Source organism: Nicotiana attenuata, chromosome 8, assembly GCF_001879085.1.
Source record: "Nicotiana attenuata strain UT chromosome 8, NIATTr2, whole genome shotgun sequence".
NCBI lineage: Eukaryota > Viridiplantae > Streptophyta > Magnoliopsida > Solanales > Solanaceae > Nicotiana > Nicotiana attenuata.
In genome coordinates this window covers 9901933-9925820 of record NC_031996.1, presented here as the reverse complement: position 1 = coordinate 9925820, position 23888 = coordinate 9901933, and the positions used below count along the sequence as shown (strand labels likewise).

General features: G+C 39.4%; 1 protein-coding gene across 1 annotated transcript; it reads right to left on the bottom strand.

Annotated features, from left to right (window-relative positions):
- On the bottom strand, positions 17927-23034 carry LOC109231479. The gene is made up of 4 exons (XM_019397139.1): positions 22854-23034; positions 22360-22429; positions 18467-18533; positions 17927-18388 (listed from the first exon to the last, which is right to left on the bottom strand). Exons 1-4 carry the CDS (start codon positions 23032-23034, stop codon positions 17927-17929), a joined length of 780 nt encoding a protein of 259 aa, XP_019252684.1.

Here is a 23888-nt window from a genome sequence, read left to right as displayed (position 1 = left end):
TTCTGCACTTGTTCAACTGGTATGCCTCTAGTTTAAATTTGAAACTCAACCTTATGTGTTTCATGCCTATACATTCATGCGTGTTACTGTACTAGTTATTCAATTGGTTTTATGTTTGATGTTATTAAGCATGTCTAAATTCTTGCCTTGTGTGTAATTATCACATCAAACTTTACTTAGTCTTTACACTTGTCCAGCATGTTCACTTAGTTCCCTTGCCCCTCATCTTAACTGGTATAACCATGTAGTGTCAAATTTTGTTCAACAAAACCCTTGTCTTCAACATGATCCTACGGCACTCTTCCCTATGTTTTAAATGTCTATTAGTATGACTGATTTTTTCAATGGATTCATAGTTGTTCTATATGTTTGCTGCAACAAATGTTTTCCCCATTTATGTGGTTTCAAACCTATATGTTCCCAATCCCTCCTTTCTCTGTTTGTGTTTGAACTACGCATGCTGATTTGGTTTTGAGTTGCTGATTGTCCTGTTCCTTTTCTTTTCACTAAGGCAAACTCTTCTATTGCTTTCCAAAACTTATTTCAAACTAATCATTGTAAAAACTGTTTCCAACTCAACACTTTTAAATCTATGTCAAGCACTCTCACATATACTCTTAGATCACTAGGTTCTGCCCCTTTTGTGTGAGCCTTGCCTTGGGACCCTTGAGCTCCCTCTAACCTTGGACACATAAAAGCTGGCCTTTCCACACTGCACTTACTCTGTATTGGCTATAAAATCTGGGTGTGAGCACTGCCCGGGATCTCTTGAGGTACTTAGGGAACTCTGACACACCCAGATATGAGAAAGACTATGGAACAATCTTGGCGCTTGAGGTGATTTATTACATAACTCAGGGAGGAAGTCCTAATCAGGTGCTAAAAGTTTGGGGCTGTTTTAGGCTCTCTATAGTGTAATTTTTACTCTTCTTATGTAATTCATTTCAGTATTGGTCAGTAATAATTATTTGTAAAGGACTCCGAGGTTGGATAGTGAAAATGGTATCGCGCCCCCTTTTTTCCCTCCTCGTAGAGGAATCGGGTTTATGACATTTTGGTATGGGACAACTCTTTCCTTTTGGGAAAGGGGTTTGCATTTTTGAAGAGTCTCCACCTAACGATTTAAGGTGCGTTAGGGCACCTATAAGGTTCATCTATAACTACGTTTGGTAACCAGAGATAGGGTAAGGGCTTGAAATTATCCTAAGGGGAAGGTGTTAGGCACCCCTTAGGATCCACTAGTGTGGTTCACGGCCATACAGTTTTTGTGAATTTGTACAATTAGCAAGTAAACAAGTATAGCTCAAATAGTAGGGGATTTAAGTTTAAATACACAAGTGTAAGAAAACATTTAATGAAAAAGCTAGATTTTGAAAAGGATTACAATCTGAGCATATTTGCGGATGTAAAGGGGTGTCCTAGGTTTGTTTACAATATTGATTACATCAGTACAATGCCCTGTAATCACTCCTCAAAAAAGGGGCTACGCGTGGCATTAGCGTACCGGTCATCATTTTCATATCTACCCTTTCCCGCCCCGTGAAGGTAACTAAAGCGAGGGTTGGTCTCGACCTTTATCGCATGCTGTTACCCGTCCCTTCCTTTCAGTCCCGGAGGAATTTAGGACTCCTACCCTATATGAAGGAGGTTCTAGGCAGACCCTCAGGTTTAAAGGCAAAATACTAAGGCGACATACAATAACAAGTAGGACTTCAGTTAAGGGGAGCATGGAGGACAAACGAAAGGCTCAAATATACCTCCACAGGTAATCCACAGAGACAACATGACTCATACACAATTAAAGTCTGAATTTAAATCCTATGCATGGTATCTAAGTTATAACAGTCAAACTAGATTTATCACATGACTCAGAAAAGAAGTCCGAATCAGGCTTGCCTACTGGTTTTAACAGTTGATAATTAAACACTAATCACAAAGACGATTTTGGTTTTATTTAAAATTGATTACCTAAGGCTTGCCTAGGCGTAAAATAATATGCAATAGTTATTCAGAATTATTAAAATAGTTTGGAGATTGTTTTGACCTAAAACATGTTGTTCTACGTATTGCAAAGACATGCAGGGATTATTACCAGTTTGTTTAAAACAGGGTGAGATTGTTGATACTCATTTTCATGCGTCAGTAGTTTAACTAAGCATAGCTGATGTGAGTATGAACGAGAACCTAATCATGATATCTAATGATTTATATGCAGGATTTCTAAATGCACATCAAGATTGCAGAATTTCCTAATAGCGGGATTTCTAAGTGCACATCATGATTGCAGAATTTCCTAAGAGCAGGATTTCTAAATGCACATGGCATTATTACAGAATTTCCTAAGAGCATGATTTCTAAATGCACAGCATGATTGTAGAATTTCCTAAGAGCAGGTTTTCTAAATGCACATGGCAGTGCATAACATAATAGTAAAGTGCTAATTATTAGCGGATTTCAACACATGATTTCTGTAAGGGTGCACATGCTGAAACAATAAACATGAGATCTAAGAGCATGATTTCTAATGCATGTATGAACCCTAAGTATGGTTTCTATTGCGCAATTTGGACTATAAACCTAATAACATGTTTTCTACCCTTAATAACTATAGCATGCATATTTGCCCCATCCCTTTTCACTAACCAACCCTTATACTTGTTTACAACAAGTTATTACAGACCAACATCGAAATGAATTACATAAGTAGCAATGAAAAATAAGAAGTTACACTATAGGAAGCCTGATTAGGACTTCCTCCCTGAGTTATTTAATAAATCACTTCAAGTTCCAAGATTGTTCCATAATCTTTCTCACATCCGGGTGTGTCAGAGTTCCCTAAGGACCTCAAGGGATCCCGGAAAGTGCTCACACCTAGATTTCATAGCCAAGATAGAGTAAGTGCAGTGTGGAAAGGACAGCTCTCATGTGTCCAAGTTCAGAGGGAGCTCCAGGGTCCCAAGGCAAGGATCACACAAAAGGAGCAGAACCTAGTGGTCATAGAGTACGTGTGAGAGTGCTTGACACAGATTTAGGAGAGTTGAGTTTGGAAATAACCTTGACAAACCATGTTTGGAATAAGTTTGCAATACAACAGAAGAGTTGCTTAGGGAAAAATAGTTTTGAAAGGGTAAGGGGATACGAGCAACAACAACCTAGAACAAGCCAGCACACACAGAACAAATTCAAAGGATAGTATCATTTCAACATTCACAAGTAGGGAAGTAAGGGGTTGGGGACACAGAGGACCTAAATCAGAAGCACATAGACATGGGTGAGAAGAGAAGCATATAGACCAACAAGTACAAAGAACAAGTAGCAATTGATTGACCTCCAGAATACGAAACTACTAATTCAAAATGTTAACAAGGGAATCATGCTCAAAATTAGAATAGTAATAAGGCATAGAGACAGGGTATGGGGGTAGTGATGTTGTGGACAGGGGTTTATTACACATAATTAGTCATGCCACTTAGTGTTAATCAAGTACATTAGGAGTCTATGATACGAACATGGCATCTAGTGAGAGAAATAAACAAGAACTCAAGTAAACATGCTGATTATACTTGAACAAGAGAAGGCAGAACCTACGCATGCTGAATAAAGTAGTAAACAAGAAGAGCCATTAAGTCAGTGCAGAAAGAGATATGGATTAACAAATAGGGAGCACATGGAGTTGAGTTTCAGAATTGAACTAAGAACATACCAGCTAAGGAAGCAAAATGCAGAAAGAAAGCAAGTAGAGCTCCACAGTCTAACCTTGGCTTTCACCCGGCTAGACAAGTAATTAGCACAAGTAGCGAAGAGAGAAGAGAGAGTTTTTAAGTGTGTGTGTGATTTTGAACTAATTTTTCGTGTCTTGCATTGAGAGTAGATGAGAGTATATATAGCAGTTTAGGAGTGGAGCAGAATAAGGTAATGAAATCATAATTCAGCAATCAAGGGAATTACATATGAAATTGGCACAGTCTTCCTTCAATTAAGGACAAATACCCAATGGTTAAAGGGCATGAGTCACTTAAGGAAAGAAAATCAAATCAGACCCAAGTAAAGAGGCAAGAAAATAGAAGTTTAATTAAGGAAGCAATCGTGGGGAATCAGTGACATTACAGACAATAAGGTAATAAAGACAATTAGAGTCATAAACAAGGGAGTAAATCAATAATCAACACATAATTTTAAACAAGCAAATCAGTAAATCGAAGTTCAAAATAATACTGATTTGAAGAGAGGGAAAATATCAGTTTTTCACAAATAGACAAGTAGGCAAAAAAATAGAATTTCCTAAACATACATAAACTTGCCAAGTGATCGACTTAGAAAACCCTAGTAGAGATGAACTAGGGTAACAGTCACAAGATACTAAATTAGGCTAAAGGGGAAAACCATGAAATTCAAAGCACAACACCAACAATGTAACAAGTAGCTCGAAAAGACTCAGAATCAATGCAAAAACATAAGAAAATTAGGGCTTTAACACAAACCAGTTAGGGTTCAGACAATTTTAGTAGAAACCAGCCAATAATACCCAAGAACATATGATTAACACTCGAAAATCATGAAAAACTTTGAGAAGACGATTTTCAGTAAACCCTAGTTTAGAAAAAAGCGACTAATACCGAAATAGTTTCTCAAAACAGGAGATTTTTTAGAAGAAAACGTTTAATAACACTCGAATCACCTCAGATCTAGAAAGATCTGAGAAGAATCGAACAATAGTGAGTCCGGGGTTTTGAAAAATAGTAGAAATGAAGAAAATCGGTTAAAAGCTCATGGATTCGTACTAAAAATAAGAGGAAATCCATACTCACAAACGAAAAGTGGCCTGAGACAGGCCGGTAAACAACTTTCAAGTCAGAATAGGTTGGGTTTTCCATGAGATCCTCTCAAGGACTCATGAAATCAAGCAGCTAGAGAGTATAGGAGACCGGTGGTGGTCGGAGAATGCACAGAAACACCATGGAAAAGAGGTCTCCGCCGGTGATGGCGATTAGGGTTAGAGGTGAATTTTGGTTCAAACGCGGTGCAACTGAAGGAATGGGGTAAGGCTTGGGGGGTTGTTTGATTAAAAAAAGAAAGAAATGATGTGGACCATTGATCTGGGAGATCAACGGTCGAGATTAAATGGGGTAGGTGGGTTCCGAGTTTTGGGTATGGGTTAAAAGGGTATGGGTCAGGTTTTTAACGGATTGGGCCTGGGGTTTGGGTTGGTTTAATTGGGTTTGGGGCTGGTTATAATTTAAATAAGTTAAAATATCATGGTATAGCTAGTTTTCACACTGGTCAATGAAAAATAGCGAGCGTTTATCAAGTCAATGAAAAATAGCCACTATTTTGCTGCAACAAAACCGGTCCAGTATAACATACGAGAGTTCTGGTGCATTTGTGTACGAACTCCAGCATATTATGCTGGACCGGTATACTTTGCTAACTCCTGTAAAATTTGCGGGAGACTGGAGCACTAGTGCTCCAAACTCCAGTATATTATACTGGACAATTATGCTTGCTGGAACTCCCGTAAAATTTGTGGGAGTTCCAGCATAATTATGCTTGAACTCCCATAAAATTTGCGGGAGTTCCAGCATAGTTATCCTGGAACTCCCGTAAAATTTGCGGGCGTATTTTTCCGGATTTTGAACAGTGTTTTCGCTCAGATTTAAAGTGGCTAAATTTCGATGACTTTTGAAACTTGGCTATTTTTCAACGACCAGTGGTAAATCTGGCTATTTTTGAATTTCGCCCTTTAAATAAGGGTGGCTAGTTGTTAAATACCCAATAAAAATAGATAAATAATTAATTAAAAATAGCTAATAATTAGATAAAAATAAAATTAAAGCTAAATAGGTGAAATTAAGGTAATTAACTAATATTTAAAATATAAAATAACTGATTGTTGAATTAAAATAGCGCACAGTGTACAATTAGGCTATAATTGCAAAATTGTTGTAATTATAGCCAAACAATGCCAAATTGGCTAGTTTGTGAAATAATTAAATCCTAATAGGATTAAAAATGATATATTGAGCTAAGTAATACTTTGAAATTACTTGTAATGCAATTTAGGAATAATTATTAGATATAAAATAAAAATAAATAAATTGATAATAATATGTAAAATTATGGAAAAATACCAATAATTATAAAAAGTGATTTGAAGGCATATATGCAAATTAAAAAAATAGTTTGAGGAAAAATTGGGTATCAACAAATGGGTGGGTAATATGAATGCTGTAGTATAATCCAGGGTAGAAACCATGTCTATAGGACTTTTATATTTTTATATACTTGCCTTACCATGTTAGAAACCATGCCTATAGGAATTTTCTTTTACATTTTTATATACTTGCCTTACCATGTTAGAAATCATGTTTAATAGGACTTTACTATACTCGCCTTACCATGTTAGAAATCATGTTTAATAGGCCAAAAAAAATCAGTTTCACAAATAGATGACATGCCTATAGGATATAATTTAATCCAGCTTCTGTTATAACAAGTGTTACATGTTTTCTTCCGTTGGTCATCATGCCTGCAAAGTTTCTGAAATCAATGTTAAACAACTAGATGTCATGCCTATAGGGAATAACTCTCGAAATTTTGCCTAGAGATCTCAACGAATTTAGTTAAATGAATCAACCCAGTCCACGTTTTAGTTCGATTCGAAACTGGTTTAATTAATGGTTATGTTCTCTAAAATAAGTTCTTTCAAAAATTGCCTTGATTTGTCACTGGATATCATGCCTATAAGGATTCAAGAGTCCGCTTTTAAAACCTGGCTTGCAATCATCTGTTATTTTTACGCCTAGGCAAGCCTTAGGTAATAACCTAAATAAAAACCAGAACTGTCTTTATCTAACTGCCAACGTGTTAAAATCAGTAGGCGAGCCTGATTCGGAATTCTTTTCTGAGTCATGTAATAAATCTGGTTCTGCTGATATCAGTTAAATACCTTGTTAGGATCTGAATTTAGACCTTCGTTGTGTATAAGTCATGCTGTCTATGTGCATCGCTTGTGAAGGTATGTCTGAGCCTTCTATCTGATTTCTGTGTTTTACCCTCCTAAATGCAGTCTTATGTGTTCTTATTTGTCGCCTAGTGTTTTGCCTTTAAAACTGAGGGTCTACCTAGAATTCCCCTTTTATAGGATAGGAGTCCTAAATTCCTCCGGGACTGATAGGAAGGGACAGATAACAGCATACAACAGGGGTCGAGACCAACCTTCGCTTTAATTACCTTCACGGGGCGGAAAAGGGTAGATATGGATATGATGACCGGTGCGCTAATGCCACGCGTAGCCCGTTTTCTAAGGAGTGATTACCAGGCATTGTACTGATGTGATCCATATTATAAACAAACCTAGGACACCTCTCTTTCATTTAGGAATATGCTTAGATTGCAAATTCTTTTCAAAATGTCACTTCTACTAGTTGTTTTTCAAACATTCTTGTATTTAAAGTTAAATCCCCTACTATTTGAGCCATAATTGTTTACTTGCTAATTGTACAAATCAACAAAAACTGTTTGGCCGGGAACCACACTAGTGGATCCTGAGGGGTGCCTAACACCTTCCCCTTGGGATAATTTCAAGATCTTACCCTATCTCTGGTTACCAAACGTAGTTATAGATGAATCTTATAGGTGCCCTAACGCACCTTAAATTGTTAGGTGGCGACTCTTCAAAAATGCAAAACCCTTTCCCAAAAGGAAAGAGTTGTCCCATACCAAAATGTCATAAATCCGATTCCGCGAGCAAAAAAGGGGGCGCGACAGTCGTGTCGTGCATATTATTTATTTATCATTTCATGGGAAGGATGAGAGTAAAAACACGTAGGGGGGTGTCGTGCTATTTTTATATTTTAGCTACCTATTTTAATTGTTGATGAATTATTTGGTTGTTGCTTGACGCATCTCTTGCTGGAATGATTATATCTTTCCCTTTTGCATGTTCCCTCCGAAATTTGTAAGTTGTTAATTATTGTGTTCATTATTGCTTCGTATATGTAATACTTGTACAGGTTGTTTACGTATGTGTCTTGACATAGCCTCGTCACTACTTCGTCGAGGTTAGGCTCGACACTTAAGGAGTACATGGGGTCGGTTATACTCATACTGCACTCTACACTTCTTGTGCAGATTTTGGAGTTGGTGCTAGCAGTGTCCCATAGACTTTCTCGGATTCAGCTAACCAGAGGAGACTTGAGGTATAACTGCACAGCGCCTTTAGTTTTGAAGTCCCCTTCTACTTTATCTTAGATGTGTATTTTCTTTCAAATGGCTTGAATTTTATTCAGACCTTTCTTTGTATTATTCTACTAGCTCGTGCACTTGTGACAGTGGATTCAGGAATGTATTTGGATGATTCTATTGTTATGTTCTTCCGCACTTTATTTCAGTAATTGACATCCATTTAATTTGATTTGTTTAAAAATGGTTGAGATTATTCTCACATTCTCACATTGGCTTGCCTAGCAAGTGAAATGTTAGGCGCCATCGTGGTCCTTGTAACGACCCGACCAGTCGTTTTGCTTTCTAGAACCCCGTTACCCTAAATAAGACTTCCCGTACTTGCTTTTACTGATTTATGACTTGTGGGGATGGTTGGTTCGAGATTTGGAAGAGTTTGGGTTGAAATAGTGATATTTGGTTCCTTAAGGTTGGCTTAAAAGGTCAAGTTTGACTCCGGTCAATATTTTTGATAAACAACCTCGGAATCGGGATTTGACAGTTCCAATAGGTTCCTATGATGATTTCATACTTGGGCGTATATCCGGATCGGGTTTTGGATGACCCGAGAGCGTTTTGGCGCCTAATAGTGAAAGTTGGTTCTTGAAGGTTTTAGAAGTTCCGTAAATTTGGTCTGGAGCATGTTTTGGTAATATCGAGGTTCGAATTGAATTCCGAAATCGGGAATAGTTCCGTTATGTCATTTAAGACTTTCATGCAAAATTTGGTATCATTCCGAGTAGTATAAGTACGTTTCGGCACATTGGAAGGAAATTGAAGAACATGAAGTTGATAAATTTAATTATATTGGTTTTAGGGTGCAATTCTTAGTTTTAATGTTGTTTCGGGCATTCTGAGAGTTTGAGAGAGTCTGTTTTATGATTCCGAACTTGTTGGTATGTTCGGTTGGGGACACGGGGGCAACGAGTGTCAATTAGACGAGGCTCAGACCATGTTGAAAATTGGAACAAGAGCTGAAGCTACAACTGTTGTCAAAACCGCACTTGCTGTTGGTCAGTCGTAGGTGCGAGCTTGGAAGTGCGGGCCAAGCTTCGCAGATGCGGACCAAGGTGAGGAGCCCGAGTTTCGCAGATGCGGCCCAAGGTGAGGAGCCCGAGTTTCGCAGATGAGGCTCCTTTTCCACAGAAGCGGGAGCCCGTCAGCAGGTGCGGCCCCGACCGGTCAAGCCAACTCCGCAGAAGCAGACAGGGGTCCGCAAATACGGCCAACGCACTGCAGGTGCGAAAATCACTGAGGCATGGCACTTTATTTAATATGGGAGTTAGTCATCTTTCTCCTATTCTTTACATATTTGGGCGATTGGGGAGCTTCAAAAAGATCAGAGTTTAACCTAGCATTGTAAGGTAAGTAATTTCTACACAATGTGAGTTAAATACATACTTTATGGGTAGATTATAACATGAATATTGGTAGAAATCATGGGTTTAGGTGAAAACCTAGGGTTTTGACAAAAATGAGACTTAACCACAAAATTTGTTATAGAATTTAGTAGAAATCATATATTTATGTTCCTAAAGTTATGGGTAACAACTTTTTTAAAACCGAAATTCGGGCACGTGGGTCCGGGAATAAATTTTAGGAATCTTGCATTTAGGGTTGGGAAACTACACTAATAGTTAGAATATGAACCCTTGAGCATATATTGATTAGTTTTACCCTATTTGAATAGTTTTGGATTTTTCGGCTCCGGTTTGAGGGTTTGAGCGCATTCTTGAGTTTGGAAGTAAGCTTTGAGACAAGGTAAGTCTCTTTTCTAAACTTGTAAGAGGGAAATTTCCCCATATGTGTACTAAATTAATATGTGATTATTTGTGGGGGCTACGTACGCACGAAGTGACGAAAGTCCGTACGTAGCTACTATTCCTGTTATGTTCGGGTAGTTTAGCTTTACACCATGCTTCGTGAACACCATTATTTGATGATACTTTCTATTTGTAATAAATGAAATTGAGTTGAGAATTTCTAAGGATTTTAAAGCTTCAAGTTGAATTTCCTTCTTCTTTAAAGAAAAGAATTTAAGAAAAGAATTTGATTTAAATGATTAAATTATATTTGATTGCGTCGCATGAATGATTCGCGAGCGGGGTGAATAGATGCATCTATGGTTCGCGTCGTTCGACCCTCCGGCAGTGCACATTTTATTGCTATGCTGGATCGGATCGTACAACCTCGGCATTATTTGTGCATGTTATTTGCTTGGAACATTCTGTGATTTGTACTCCTTTAATGCCTTGAAATGTAAACTGTTAAATGATTTGACGGAAATTGAAATTATAATCATGAAAGAAGAACTTATTAGTTCCTGTTCTTAACTATCGGTATTATTCATGATATCCATACTTAGCATAACACTTTAGTTATATTATTGTTGGCCCTAGTAAGTGTCAAGTCGACCCCTCGTCACTACTTTTTCGAGGTTAGACTGGATACTACTGTGTACATATTGTTTATGTACTCATACTACGCTTGTGTACTTAATTGTACAGGATCAAAGGTAGGTGCATCTAGTTACCCGTCTGGCGCGCATTCCTGATATTGGACCGAGATTTCACGGTGAGCGCCCCCTTCTGAGTCGTTCAGCAGCATGCCGGAGTCTCTCTTTTGTTTATTACTGTCTATTCTATTTTAGAAAGTAGGATAGTTATATTTTGTATATTCTACTAGTTGCCCACACACTAATGACACTAGATCTTGGCACATAGTAGTAGACTTGATCTTTGGGTTGTATGTATATAGTTATGATTTCTCCTAGTTGTTTCCATTATTTATCAAATGCTTCAAATTCAACTAAAGTTAGATGTTGGTATTGCTTAATAAAATAGGAATTCACTAGTTGATCTGTATTGGCTTGCCTAACAACGGTGTTGGGCGCCATCACAACCTATAATGGAATTTGGGTTGTGACAGTCCTGAAGGTGAGAATTTTGGATCGTGACAAATATTGTCAAAAATATCTATATACTATACGAAATTTACCATCCATAATATTAGAACCCAGTTATTAGGTAAGATTAGAGTAAAATGTAAGGAAGGACAAATTTGATGATGGTAGATGTGCAAATTTAACAGTAGGAAGTTTGATGTATGCTATAGTTTGCACTAGACCTAACATAGCCCATGCAGTTGGAGTTTTTTGATGGCCTGATAGGTCATTTTAATCTTAACCTTAATTTATGTATTCCGAGACCTCGAATAGCTCCATTCATCCTTTCTCGATTTGCGTGCGCAATGCATATCTTTTTCCGAAATTTTTTATGTAAAAAACCAAAGAAAATGTGAATTTTTCCCTTTAGAACTAATTTGAGTTGTCTTCGGTCAATGTTTTGAGCAAACAGACCCAGATCAATATTTTGATTGTTCCGGTGGGTCCATATCGTGATTTGGAATTTGGGCGTATGCCCAGAATCAAATTTGGAAGTCCCTGGCTTGACTTGTCGTCATTTGACGGAAACTAGAAATTTAAAGGTTTAAAGAATTCCTAAATTTGGCCATAACTGTATTTTTGTTGATACCGGGTCCCAATTTGGATTCTGAGAGTTCGATCAACTTTGTGCCAATATTTATGATTTGTGTACAAAATTTGATGTTATTCCGAGGTGTGTAAGCATGTTTTCCTTTAGTTTTTGAAGAAAACAAAAAGGTTTGAATTTATAAAGCTTGAATTTCTTTAGTTTGACAGGAGATTTGACTTACATGTAAACACCTTTGGATTGGTGATTTGAGGATTCCAATTGTTTCGTATGATGATTTTAGACTTAGGAGCGTGACCGGATGTTGATTTGGAGGTCAGTAGATCGTTTTGGCATGGATTGGCAAACATTGGAAAAATGGAAGATTTTGGAAAGTTTGACCAGGAGTTGACTTTATTGATGTCGGGGTCGGAATCCGGATCTGAAAGTTGGAATAGGTCCGTGCTATTATTTATGACTTGTATGCAAAATTTTAAGTCAATCGGAGTTGGTTTGGTATGAATCAACATTAGTTTTGGAATTCGAAAGTTCATAAGTTTCTTAGGCTTGAATCGATACGCAATTTGTGTTTCTAGTGTTGTTATAGGCAATTTGAGGCTTCAAGAAAGTTCTTATTATATTTTGGGACTTGTTAGTATAGTTGGTTGGGGACCCATGGGGATCGGATGATTTTTGGATGGGTTTTTTTAACGTGTTTGGTGTTTTGACATTGTTTTGAGCATAAGCATGTAATGATCAAAAGGTTCATCTTTAGTTTTAGAGTTTGAACTTCGATTTCAAGATTTCCGGGAGTTTGTTAATGAATTATAGGAATATTCTGGAATGTTTGGTCTAATTTCATCAAGTCGCAATTGGATTTTTAGCGCGAAACATGAGTTAATTGTTTAACGAGCGAAATTGGCATCCCATTGAGCAAATGAGCTCCGAATTGAGTTTCGATTGAACGACTAGGTTTGTATTATTATTATTAGTGACTCATTGGAACAAGAATTGTCGAATTTCGAATTCGTATGATGGAGTTAGAGCCTTTTTAGTAAAAAAATAAATTGCTTGTGCAAGCAGAATCTGGTGCATACCTTTAGTGACGGAAAATGGACTTTTAGCGAAAGGAAATGGACTTTTAGCGACGAGATTAGTGTTTTTATTGGGCAGCATTTTTTTTATAAGCTGATTTCAACATATTTGGAGCTATGGATCTCGGATTGAACCGATTTTTGAGAGAATTTTCACCAAATGATTGAGGTATGTATTTCGTACTCGGTCTTCATTATATTTCATGATTCCATGATTATTTTCATCCTTTATTAGTGAATCAATTGGAAGAAAATAAGATTTTTGCAAAATCTTTCAAAAATGAAAATGTAAGATTTGGAAGTCGATTCATTATCGAAATTTGACAAAATTGATATGGTTGGACTCGTATCAAAATGGGTGTTCGGATTTTATTACTTTTGTCGGATTCCAAGATGTGAGCTGATGTCAACCAAGTTCACACCTGAAATTGGGGTTGTGAAGCGATCGAAGCAATTATTATTACCCAACTATGAGTCGGGATCGAATACACAGGGAGCGTAGATGGGATTAGTGGTATATATTAGGATTAAGCACGTAAAGTATCTAAGTATATATTAGGATTAAGCACGTAAAGTATCTAAGTTGCGCTTCCACAAACTTTGTTTTGATTCTACTTTTAAATTATGCTACGGTTTACAAATATAAAGTATGAAACTAGAGAACAATATTTTTGGTGTTGTTTTTCAAGTTGTAAAAGATCTAGGACTCTGATTTCCACCTAGGTGGTTGCCTAACGGGTTGTGAGATTTAGAGTGAGTTTCGTTGGTCGGGACGTAATATAGCAATCAACACACCATTACCCACTCAATACCTCTCGACAATAAAGTGATTTTGCCCAATTTGGCTTTCTCAAGTCCAAATGGGTAATTCACAAAACAGTTGATAGATGCTCAAGTCGGGTTTTACTATCTCTAGATTCAACCCTTTAAATGGGGCTATCAATTTCTTAAGTTCACCCCAATTTCTTGCTAGCCAGATTTTCCTAGACTCAATCTCTCTTTCTCTAGTAGAGACTAAGTCAAATAGGCTTGAATCAATGTTTGCAACCATTAGTTGTACAATTAAAGCAAGAACTAGGCTAAATATTACACACTCAACCATAAACAAGCTCTAAATCAAACACACATTCTGTACCCACACTAGGGTTGGGTCACAACCCTAGCTAGAAATTTAGCTACTAATAGATGAAAATGAAGAAATGATAATTAAACTCATATTGAAAGATTAAAAGACAAAAATCTAAAAAGTAAGTTAAAGTTACTAAAAAGCAAAGGAAAACGGCTACAAACTTTCTGATGTTCAAACTTAACCTAAATTTGACAAAAAGAACTATATATACCCAGCTGAAATTATCAGTCAAAATTGCCCTTACGGAGGTTCTGCGGCCACACAATTGTGTGTGTGGTCTGCACTTTGAAGTTAGCTTAATAGGATGGACTTCTACGGCCGCACAATTCTGGGTTGCGGCCACACTTCTTCAGATTACGCAGACCGCACATTTCTGAGTGCGGACGCACTCTTGAACTTGAGCTTGACATGAGAGACTTCTGTGGACCGCACGTTTCTGAGTGCAGCCGCACTTTTGAATTATGCGGCCGCATAAAAACAGTGCGGTCCGCACTTCTTCATTGACCCAGACTCCCATATCTCTGACCCTCATCTTCTATGGCCGCATAATAATTGTGCGGTCCGCACTTTACAAAGGAAATCTGTCAGAGGTTCTTCATGGTCTAATTATGCGGTCCACACTTTGCAAAGGAAATCTGTCAGAGGTTCTTCATGGTCTGCGGTCGCACTCAATATTGTGCGGCCCGCACTTTGATCTTTTTGCTTTGTTTTAGTCCTTGTCAAAAATGACTCCTCTTGAGTTGATTTTCATCTCTTTGACTCATATTCCAACACTCCTGCAAGAAAGCACATTTCATCAATTTTATTGCATACCTTTAAGTAATTTGAGCCAAAACAAAAGTAAAAGAGTGCAAATAAGTAGTCAAAGTCCCTACTCATTAACTCCCCCAAACTTAAGCTTTTGGTTTTCCTCGAGAAAATAAGGTAATTCCCAGCTCCACAAGGAAAGAGCTATTTCAGCTGGCCTAAGGTGAATCAAACACACATCAATTGGGACCAACAATTACCCACACACTCATGAATTATCAACTAGCCTATGTTTTGAATGTTAAAGCACAAATAGCTGTAATGTGACACTTGAGCATCAAGGGTTGACTTTTCTCATCAAGGAAGTTCGCACTTTCATATAGGTCATTGTGGATCCCAAACTCCTCCTCCTATACTCTCTGTAAGCTCATCTCACTCAAGAATCAAGCACTCAATGCAATGATTCGTGAAAGGCTCGCTCATTACTCTTAAAAGAATGTCACAAGTACGGCTCTAAGTACCATATGCTTGCCCCTCTTGTAGATCACCACTAATGTAAGCTTACTCGGCTTGAAATCACGTAGGGCTTTTTCGGAATGTAATGAGGGCTTTTGGACAAAGGTAAGGAATGTTGGAGTAGAAACGGGTTCATCTTTCCTTAAGCAATCCATTTTCTCTTTTTGGCTCATGTTTTGCCGACTCTTTGTGTCATTATCTTTTTCCTTATGGGAACTGAAGAGACTTAACATCACTCTTTCTCGGTCATGATGTTCATTTTCTCCTTCTTTGTTTTCTCCATGCTTTGCATCATTTCTTTTCTTTGAATCCCTTCAACTTTTCACTTTATTCACTTTCTTTTGCATTTTTCTTTTGTTCATTTTTTCTTTTTCTTTTCCTTTCCTTTTCTTCATTTCTTTTCCTTTTGTGCCTTTATACCACTTTCAAACTCCTAGTCTCTCCCCCAAACTTATGTTTTAGCCAATTACTTCTCAAGAGTGTTAAGGAAAGCTAGGGTGCCAAGAGACGGTCACTACAAACGGGTAAGGCTTGTAACGTGGCTATCAAATGAGAAAGGTCTTAGGCTCAAAAGGGTTGACTAGGGTTAGGAACATTAGCGGGACATGGAAAATTTTCAGTGGGCCAAGGAGAGCCTAAAATCACTTCTCAAGCCAAGCAAAACTTAAAATTTTTCCTAGAAACACATTCAAGGTAAGTTCTAGACCATTCGCACAAGTAGTTGGACTTGTAACAAAAATCTCACTTCTCACACAACTTGATTGTTCAAGAGGATAGAGTCGAGGGCCCACAACAACCATATTCAAGATTGAAATTCACTAATGGTTCAACTAAACCACTCGATGATTGCTCAAGTCAACACAAGAGTCTAAAGGTCACTAATTAGAGCTATGTCTTGCCAAGAACTTGTTTTTAACCATAAGGTCGTAGTTAAATATTTTGGTACCAAGTGAAGCATGCTTGACCCTATTTATTCATTACTACTACTGTTTTTACCTAAACATCAAACATGGACTCAATCCCTTAAAAAGGTTGTCACGCCATCTATCGTTGGAAATAGCCACCCAGTTCACACAAAATCAACATTTGGAAAGAATCGTGGCATTTAGAAAACCAAAGGCTTATTTCTCACTTAAACATAAAAGAAGCTACCAAATCAAAAAGAAGCTATTAAAGTAAATAAGAAGTAATACTACTAAGAAAAACAAACTAAAGAATCCATGAAATAAACTACTGAAAGTAAGACAAATGAATATACAAACCGAGGGGAATATAATAATTACATCAAAAGAGAGGGAGGAATATATACATAATGAAAGATAGAATAAAGATAAAAGAAAAAAGAGTATTAAAGTTATAACATGCCAATATCATATCAAATCAACAAAAATAGACCCCCCTTGAATAAGAATGAGCATTGTTCTCAATGCTTAACAAAAAAAAGTAGAATAAGGAAGGGTTGAGAGTTAAGAGAACTCCCTATGTGGTCTCAGTGTGCATGGCATCATCAGCACCCTCGGGATCCTCCAACTGGATCCCATCATCCTCCAATCGGGGAATAACGGGGTTGGTGAACATCTGAAGCACCTTCTCAGCAGTGTGGGCAGAAACGTCTGGCTCCTCAAACTGGCCAGTTGCTACCTCTGATGTCCCGGGTATTGATGGTGCTGCTGGTGCTGACTCCATCAGCAGATCAAGGGGTATGTCCGCAGCGGATGCTATCTTGCCCACTTCTTTTCTCAATCTATCCACCGATTTCTTCGAAGCCTGAGATTTCTGCATCTTCTTCACCTGTTTGCCCAACTCCTAAATAGCTCCCCCATGTGCCACCAATGTATCCATGATGGTCTGCTGATTTTCTAAGATGTTCTTCAATGTTTCCTCAATTGCTGGACGTACCTGCAATGGTGCTGGGGTAGATGATTGTGCTACAACAACACTGGCTATGTTATACATCTTGGAAGTAGCTGTCTGGATCCAGTTATTGAGACTCGCCTATGTCTAGGAGACTCGTAGCGCAGTGAGAGGACATATGGATGAAACAAGAACTGGTACTGATGTGGATGGTCTAGAAGATGGAGGTGGTGGCATTTCAGCTGTCTCGGTGGAAGGACTGGTTGCTGTGGAAGGCATGGCAGCTGTAGAAGGCACCTGGGCTATAGAAGGCTCAGCAGCTGAATTTGTAACCACCACCGTTGGCTCATCAGACTGGCCACCGGCGACAAATGCCTTACCCTGTGTATCAACTCTCCTCGGCTACACATTTGCGTCCGTAAGGTATTCTGTCAGGGTGTTGGGATATGGATAGGAGATTTCACCTTTTCGGACAACCACTGACATGATGGCACCCACATTGATTGGGTACCCGACCATGATAGATGCCACCAAAACTACTCAAGGGAGTGGAAGATTGTTCTCATTCTGGCTCGAGTCTATCCAACTGCACACAACAGCTTGCGACCCTTTTGCTTCAAAACTTAGGGTGGCCCGTGCAATAGAAACCCCCACTGTGATCCATGGTGGTGGTGTTCCTGGAGCTACCAATATCTCTGCTAGCCAAGGGCGAGCTGCATCACCCATAGAAAACTTTTCCATGTACTAAACCTCATCGAATCCCTTATAAGTATTTAGAGTGCATTGATCGAATCTGACCTTCAGATTCCTCACTTTGGTCACTTTGGTACCTTTCTTGATGTGTGCCACATTGGCAGAAAATTCACGTACCAAGAGGACTTGGACTCCATAACACTCTAGGTGAACCGCATCCACCCCTTGTGCTCCCTGAACTGCTTAAGGACATTTGGATAGTATTTATCCAAATCCTTCAATAAGAATTGCCGCTCAAATGTGAGCGATTTTTGGGGCCGCCATTCTCTGAACCTTGTGAAGGCGGTCAAGCTCACAAATCTATCTTCCCATATCTCCTTCTTCTTCGACCTCTCTAGGCCGCCCACTCTAGTGTCACCCCCTCGATTGTCATCAAGCATATCCTCATCATCATCAACTGGGATAGGTGCTGCGGGGGCATGTGAGAAAGAGGGCTCTGAATCTTGGCTACCCTCTTCCGAACCCTCAGAAGAGCTAGCAGAGTAGGAGGGCTCATCTCTTAGTTGCAGTCTACCATAAGCTGCTTTGGTTGAGATTGTGCATCGGGTTGTGCTTGCAGAGAGTTGCCCTCCGAGCATCCCTAGATGGGAAATATTCACTGGATTCTGATGGTTTTGGGACACTATTGGCAGTTGCCTTCTTGTTTATCGCTCTTCGGACTAAGAGTGGGAGGTTGCCCCTACCTCAGCCTCGGGAGGGTTCACCCCTCCCTTTGGAAGTATCACCTCGACTACAAGATCGCACCATTGTCTGCAATTCATAGACACAGGATTCAGATAAGTCCACAAGCAGTTAACAGTTGCAGAAAAACAAAACAGTGCACAAAGGTGAAAATGTGGACCGCACAATTTTGACTGCGGCCGCACAAAACCATGTTTATTCTACTGGTTCTCTGAAGTTTCAAAGTGTGGTCGCAGACATTTTTATGCGGACCGCACAATTTCCTGCGGACCGCAAAATTTTGAGTACGGTCCGCACATTACTTGCTCAGTATTGTGCCCTAACTCAGAATCTGCGGACCGCACAATTGTATGTGCGACTGCACAATTTAAAATCATACGACATTGACTTATGTTTTTTAATTTCTTTGCACAATGTAGACATGGTATTGGAAAATTAAACATGATACCTGATTTACCCAGCCCCCAATGAGTACATATGATATTACCCACATAATTTTAAGCACACACGAAGAACATTTGACATTTTAGGCCCAAAATTAATGAGACTACCGAAGAACAAAAACTAAGAAAAATTGAAAAATCTAAACATGAATTGAACATACCAGTGATGAAGGATGCAAGGAAGAATCTAGACTGATGAAATGAGTGTAGAGAGTGAAACAATTTGTGCGCACTATGCTTGCTTAAGTCTCAATAGTTCAGAGCGTGTAAAGTTGTAAATAGTGCTATGAGGACCTATTTATAGGTTGGCCAAATTAGGTCAAAAGTGAAGCTGAGTGCGGCTACACAATTTTGAGTGCGGCATGCACTATCTACATGTACCTAGCTGAAGCTCTGCGGTTCGCACAAAAATGAGTGCGGCCGTAGAATGGCCATTTCTTGGCTAATCCAAACATCATAGAGTTGCATTTTTGGGTCTCCAGTTGTGCAGCCACACAATGAATTGTGCGGCCGTAGATTCCTCTCTGCTGTAGCATACAAAATTGTGCGGTTCCCACAATAAATGTGCGGTCCGCACTTTTTCAACACTTGGCCAATTTTTCCGGGCACAGTTCCTACAAAGCACACTCATTCCTGCATACACTTCAACATTAGTTAGTACATAACAAAACCTATCTAAAGAAGAAAGTGATAAAGAAAAAGACATATGGGTTGCCTCCCAAGAAGCGCCTGATTTAACGTCGCAGCACGATGCAGATTACCAATCACTTGAGATGGAGAACTGCCACGACGTGGCCATCATCCACTTTTCCAAGATAGTGTTTCACTCAGAGTCCATTGACTCTAAACACTTCATCATTCTTATTTTTCAAATCCAACGCACCGAATGGTGTCACACCAACAACTTCAAACGGGCCACTCCATTTTAACTTCAACTTTCCCGAAAACATCTGTAATCGAGAATTAAACAATAACACAAGATCACCTTCTTTAAACTCCTTGTTCCAAATGTACTTGTCATGGAGGTACTTCATCTTCTCCTTGTATAAGGATAAACTTGTATATGCATGGTACCGGAACTCATCTAGCTCATTCAATTGTGTCACCCTTAAGTTGGCAGCAACGTCCCATTCAAGATTAAGCGTCTTCATTGCCCACATATCATTATGCTCAAGTTCCACCGAAAGATGACAAGCTTTCCCGAACACTAGCCGGTATGGAGACATCCCAATTGTTTTTCTGTAAGCCCATAAAGTGTCATCGAGTTTTCTTGACCAATCCATCCGATTGGCATTCACTATCTTTGACAAAATACTCTTGATCTCCCTTTTGGAGACATCCACTTGACCATTCGCTTGAGGGTGATAGGGGGGTCGAGACTTTGGGAGTGACACCATACTTGGTGAGTAAGGTATCAAAATCCTTGTTGCAAAAATGCGAACCCCCATCACTTATGATAGCCCTTGGAGTGCCAAATCTTGTAAAGATGTTCTTCTTCAAAAATTCCACCACACTCCTCGCTTCATTGTTGGGCAAAGAAGCAGCCTCAACCCATTTAGACACATAATAAACCGCGACTAGAATGTAGGTGTTTCCACAAGAGCTCACAGACGGACCCATGAAATCAATCCCCCACACATCGAAAATGTCAATCTCCAAGATGGTGGTGAGGGGAATTTCATTTTTCTTTGAGATTCCCCCGGCCCTTTGGCATTCATCATAACGCTTGACAAGCTCACTAGCATCCTTGTAGAGAGTAGGCCAATAGAATCCACAACTCAACACTTTTGTCGTCGTTCTAGCTCCACCATGGTGACCACCATACGGTGAAGAGTGGAAATCCTCAAGAATTTCCACTTGTTCCTCCTCCAGCACACATCATCAAATCACACCATCGGTACAAATCCGAAAAAGATACGGTTCATCCCAATAATAGTCAAGGTAATCCCGTTGGAGCATCTTCGGTACAGTGCCACTCACAAGATAATTCACTAAATCGGTGAACCATGGAATCTCGGTCATTGAAATGGCTAGAAGTTTCTCGTTGGGGAAGGAATCATTGATCTCATGGCCGTCATGTGGCCTCCCCCCTCCTCCAATCGCGACAAGTCGTCCGCCACTTGATTTTCACTACCTTTGCGGTCTTGGACCTCTAGATCGAACTCTTGCAATAAAAGCACCCACGACATTAACCTCGCCTTTGAATAATTCTTGCTCACTAAGTACTGAAGCGCTGCATGATCGGTGTGGAAAATCACCCTAGTACCTATCAAGTACGGGCGGAACTTCTCCATAGCAAAGACAATAGCAAGGAGCTCTTTTTCAGTCACCGTGTAATTGACTTGGGCATCATTCATGGTCATACTAGCATAGTAGACCGGATGGAAGATTTTGTTGATTCTTTTCCCCAAAACTGCTCCAGCCAGCACATCACTTGCGTCACACATGAGCTCAAAAGGCAAGCTCCAATCCGGTGCGGTGATAATAGGAGTAGTGGTCAATTTGAACTTGAGAAATTCAAATGCCTTCATGAAATCCTCATTGAAATGGAATTTGGCATCCTTCTCCAAAATCCTACACAAGGGTTTCAACACTTTGGAAAAATCCTTGATGAAATGGCGATAGAACCCCGCATAACCCAAGAAACTCCTCACTCCCTTTACGGATGTAGGGGGCGGAAGTTTAGAAATCACCACTATTTTGGCCTTGTCGACCTCAATACCATTTTATGAAATTTTGTGGCCAAGGACAATGCCTTTCTCGACCATGAAATAGCATTTCTCCCAATTCAATGCCAAATTCGTTTCTTCACATCTTTCCAAGACCATATCGAAATTTTTCAAGCAATCATCAAAAGAATTCCTGACCATGAAAAAGTCATCCATGAAGACCTCAAGAAAATCCTCCACCATGTCGATGAAGATAGCCATCATACACCGTTGAAAAGTCACCAGTGCATTGCATAACCCAAATGGCATCCGCGAGAACGCAAAATTACCACAGGGACATGTGAAAGTAGTCTTTTCTTGATCCTCTGGAGCAATAAGAATTTGATTGTAGCCGGAATTCCCATCGAGGAAACAATAGAAGCACGACTGGCTAACCTATCATGTATTTGATCAAGGAAGGGAAGTGGGAAATGATCTTTCCTTGTGACTTTGTTGATCTTGAGATAGTCCATACACTCTCTCCACCTGGTCACCGTTCTTGTAGGAATCAACTCGTTCTTGTCATTGGTAACCACAGTCATGCCCCCTTTCTTTGGGACACATTGCACTGAAGAAGTCCATGAACTATCAGAATGGGGTAAACAACCCCGGCATCCAACCACTTTATAAACTCCTTTTTTTACCACCTCTTGCATTGCTTCATTTAGCCTCCTTTGATGTTCAATGGAGGATTTGTAACCCTCCTCCAAATAATCTTCTGCATGCAAAAGGCGGGGCATATACCCCGAATATCTGCCAATGTCCATCCTATAGCTCTCTTCCTCTTTTGTAGCACCGCCAATATGGAGTCTACCTACACGTCAGTCAAACAAAAGGAAAGAATAACCGGTAAAGTAGAACAAGGGCCAAGGAATTCATACGTAAGATGCGGAGGCAATGGCTTTAACTCCAAAGTGGGAGGCTCCTCAATCAAGGGCTTTGTTGGAGAAGTCTTCCAGTTTTCAAGGTCTAAGGATAACTTGCGGGGTTTATAAGTGTCCGACCCCATTCCTTGCAATGCATCACACATTCCACATAGACTTCATTCTCCTCAGTATCACAATTGAGCAAAATGGCCTCCAAAGTATCATCCACATTCAACACGACACTTTTTTCATCACTAATCACATCGGTCACCAAATCCACAAAAAAACAAACATCATTTCTATTTGGTTGCCTCATAGATTTGCACACATGGAAGACAACATTTTCATCACCCAACCGAAAGGTGAGCTCACAGGCTTCCACATCAACAAGGGCCTTCCCCGTAGCAATGAAAGGTCTATCCAAAATAATAGGCACCTCATAGTCCAGTTCACAATCAAAAATCACAAAATCCGTCGGGAGGATGAACTTGACAACACGAACCGACATATCATCTACAATACCCAAAGGTCTCTTCATTGTACTATCCGCCATTTATAACCTCATGGATATGGGTCTTGGTTGGCCAATTCCCACGATTTTGAACACCGAATAGGGCATCAAGTTGATACTTGCCCCAACATCATATAAAGCTTTGGCAAAGTCGGCACTTCCAATTGTACATGGGATACTGAAAGCGCTGGGATCTTCCCATTTAGGAGCTATTGAGTGCACAAGTGCACTCACTTGATGCGTCATCTTGATGGTTTCACAATTCATCGATCTCTTATTCGTCACCAAGTCGTTCATGAACATTGCATAACCCGGTATTTTCTCCAAAGCCCCAACCAATGGCACATTAATAGACAAATTTTTCATCATGTCAATAAAATTTTTGAATTGGTTCTCACCGTTTTTCTTGTGAGAGGCTAATTGAGCATCAGAGTCAGCATTCTTCTCCGTCATTTGTTTTAACATGTTCTCTATTCGGCCCATCTCATTTTCGAAAGAACTCAGACCTTGGGAAGGATAGGGAGGTAGGTTGCTCGGTTGTTGAAACATCGGGGGCCTTTGAAAACCCGACCCTCGGTTATTGTTGTTGTTCCACCCTCTTTGGTTATTACCTCCCCAATAGCTTTGATTATTGCCACTCTAATTGCCTTGGTTATTTGGACCATTCCAATTTCCTTGATTGCTTTGATTGTTCCAATTCCATTGGTTGTTTTGATTGTTTCAACTACCTTGATTGTGTGAATTCCAATTTCCTTGATTGTTTGAATTCTAATTTCCTTGGCTTCCTTGTGGTCTCCATTGTTGTTGATTCGGACCTTGATTGTTGTTTCTTTGCCCTTGGAAGTTGTTCACATATTGTACCTCTTCTTCTTGTTCATTTTATGGTTCATCTTGAT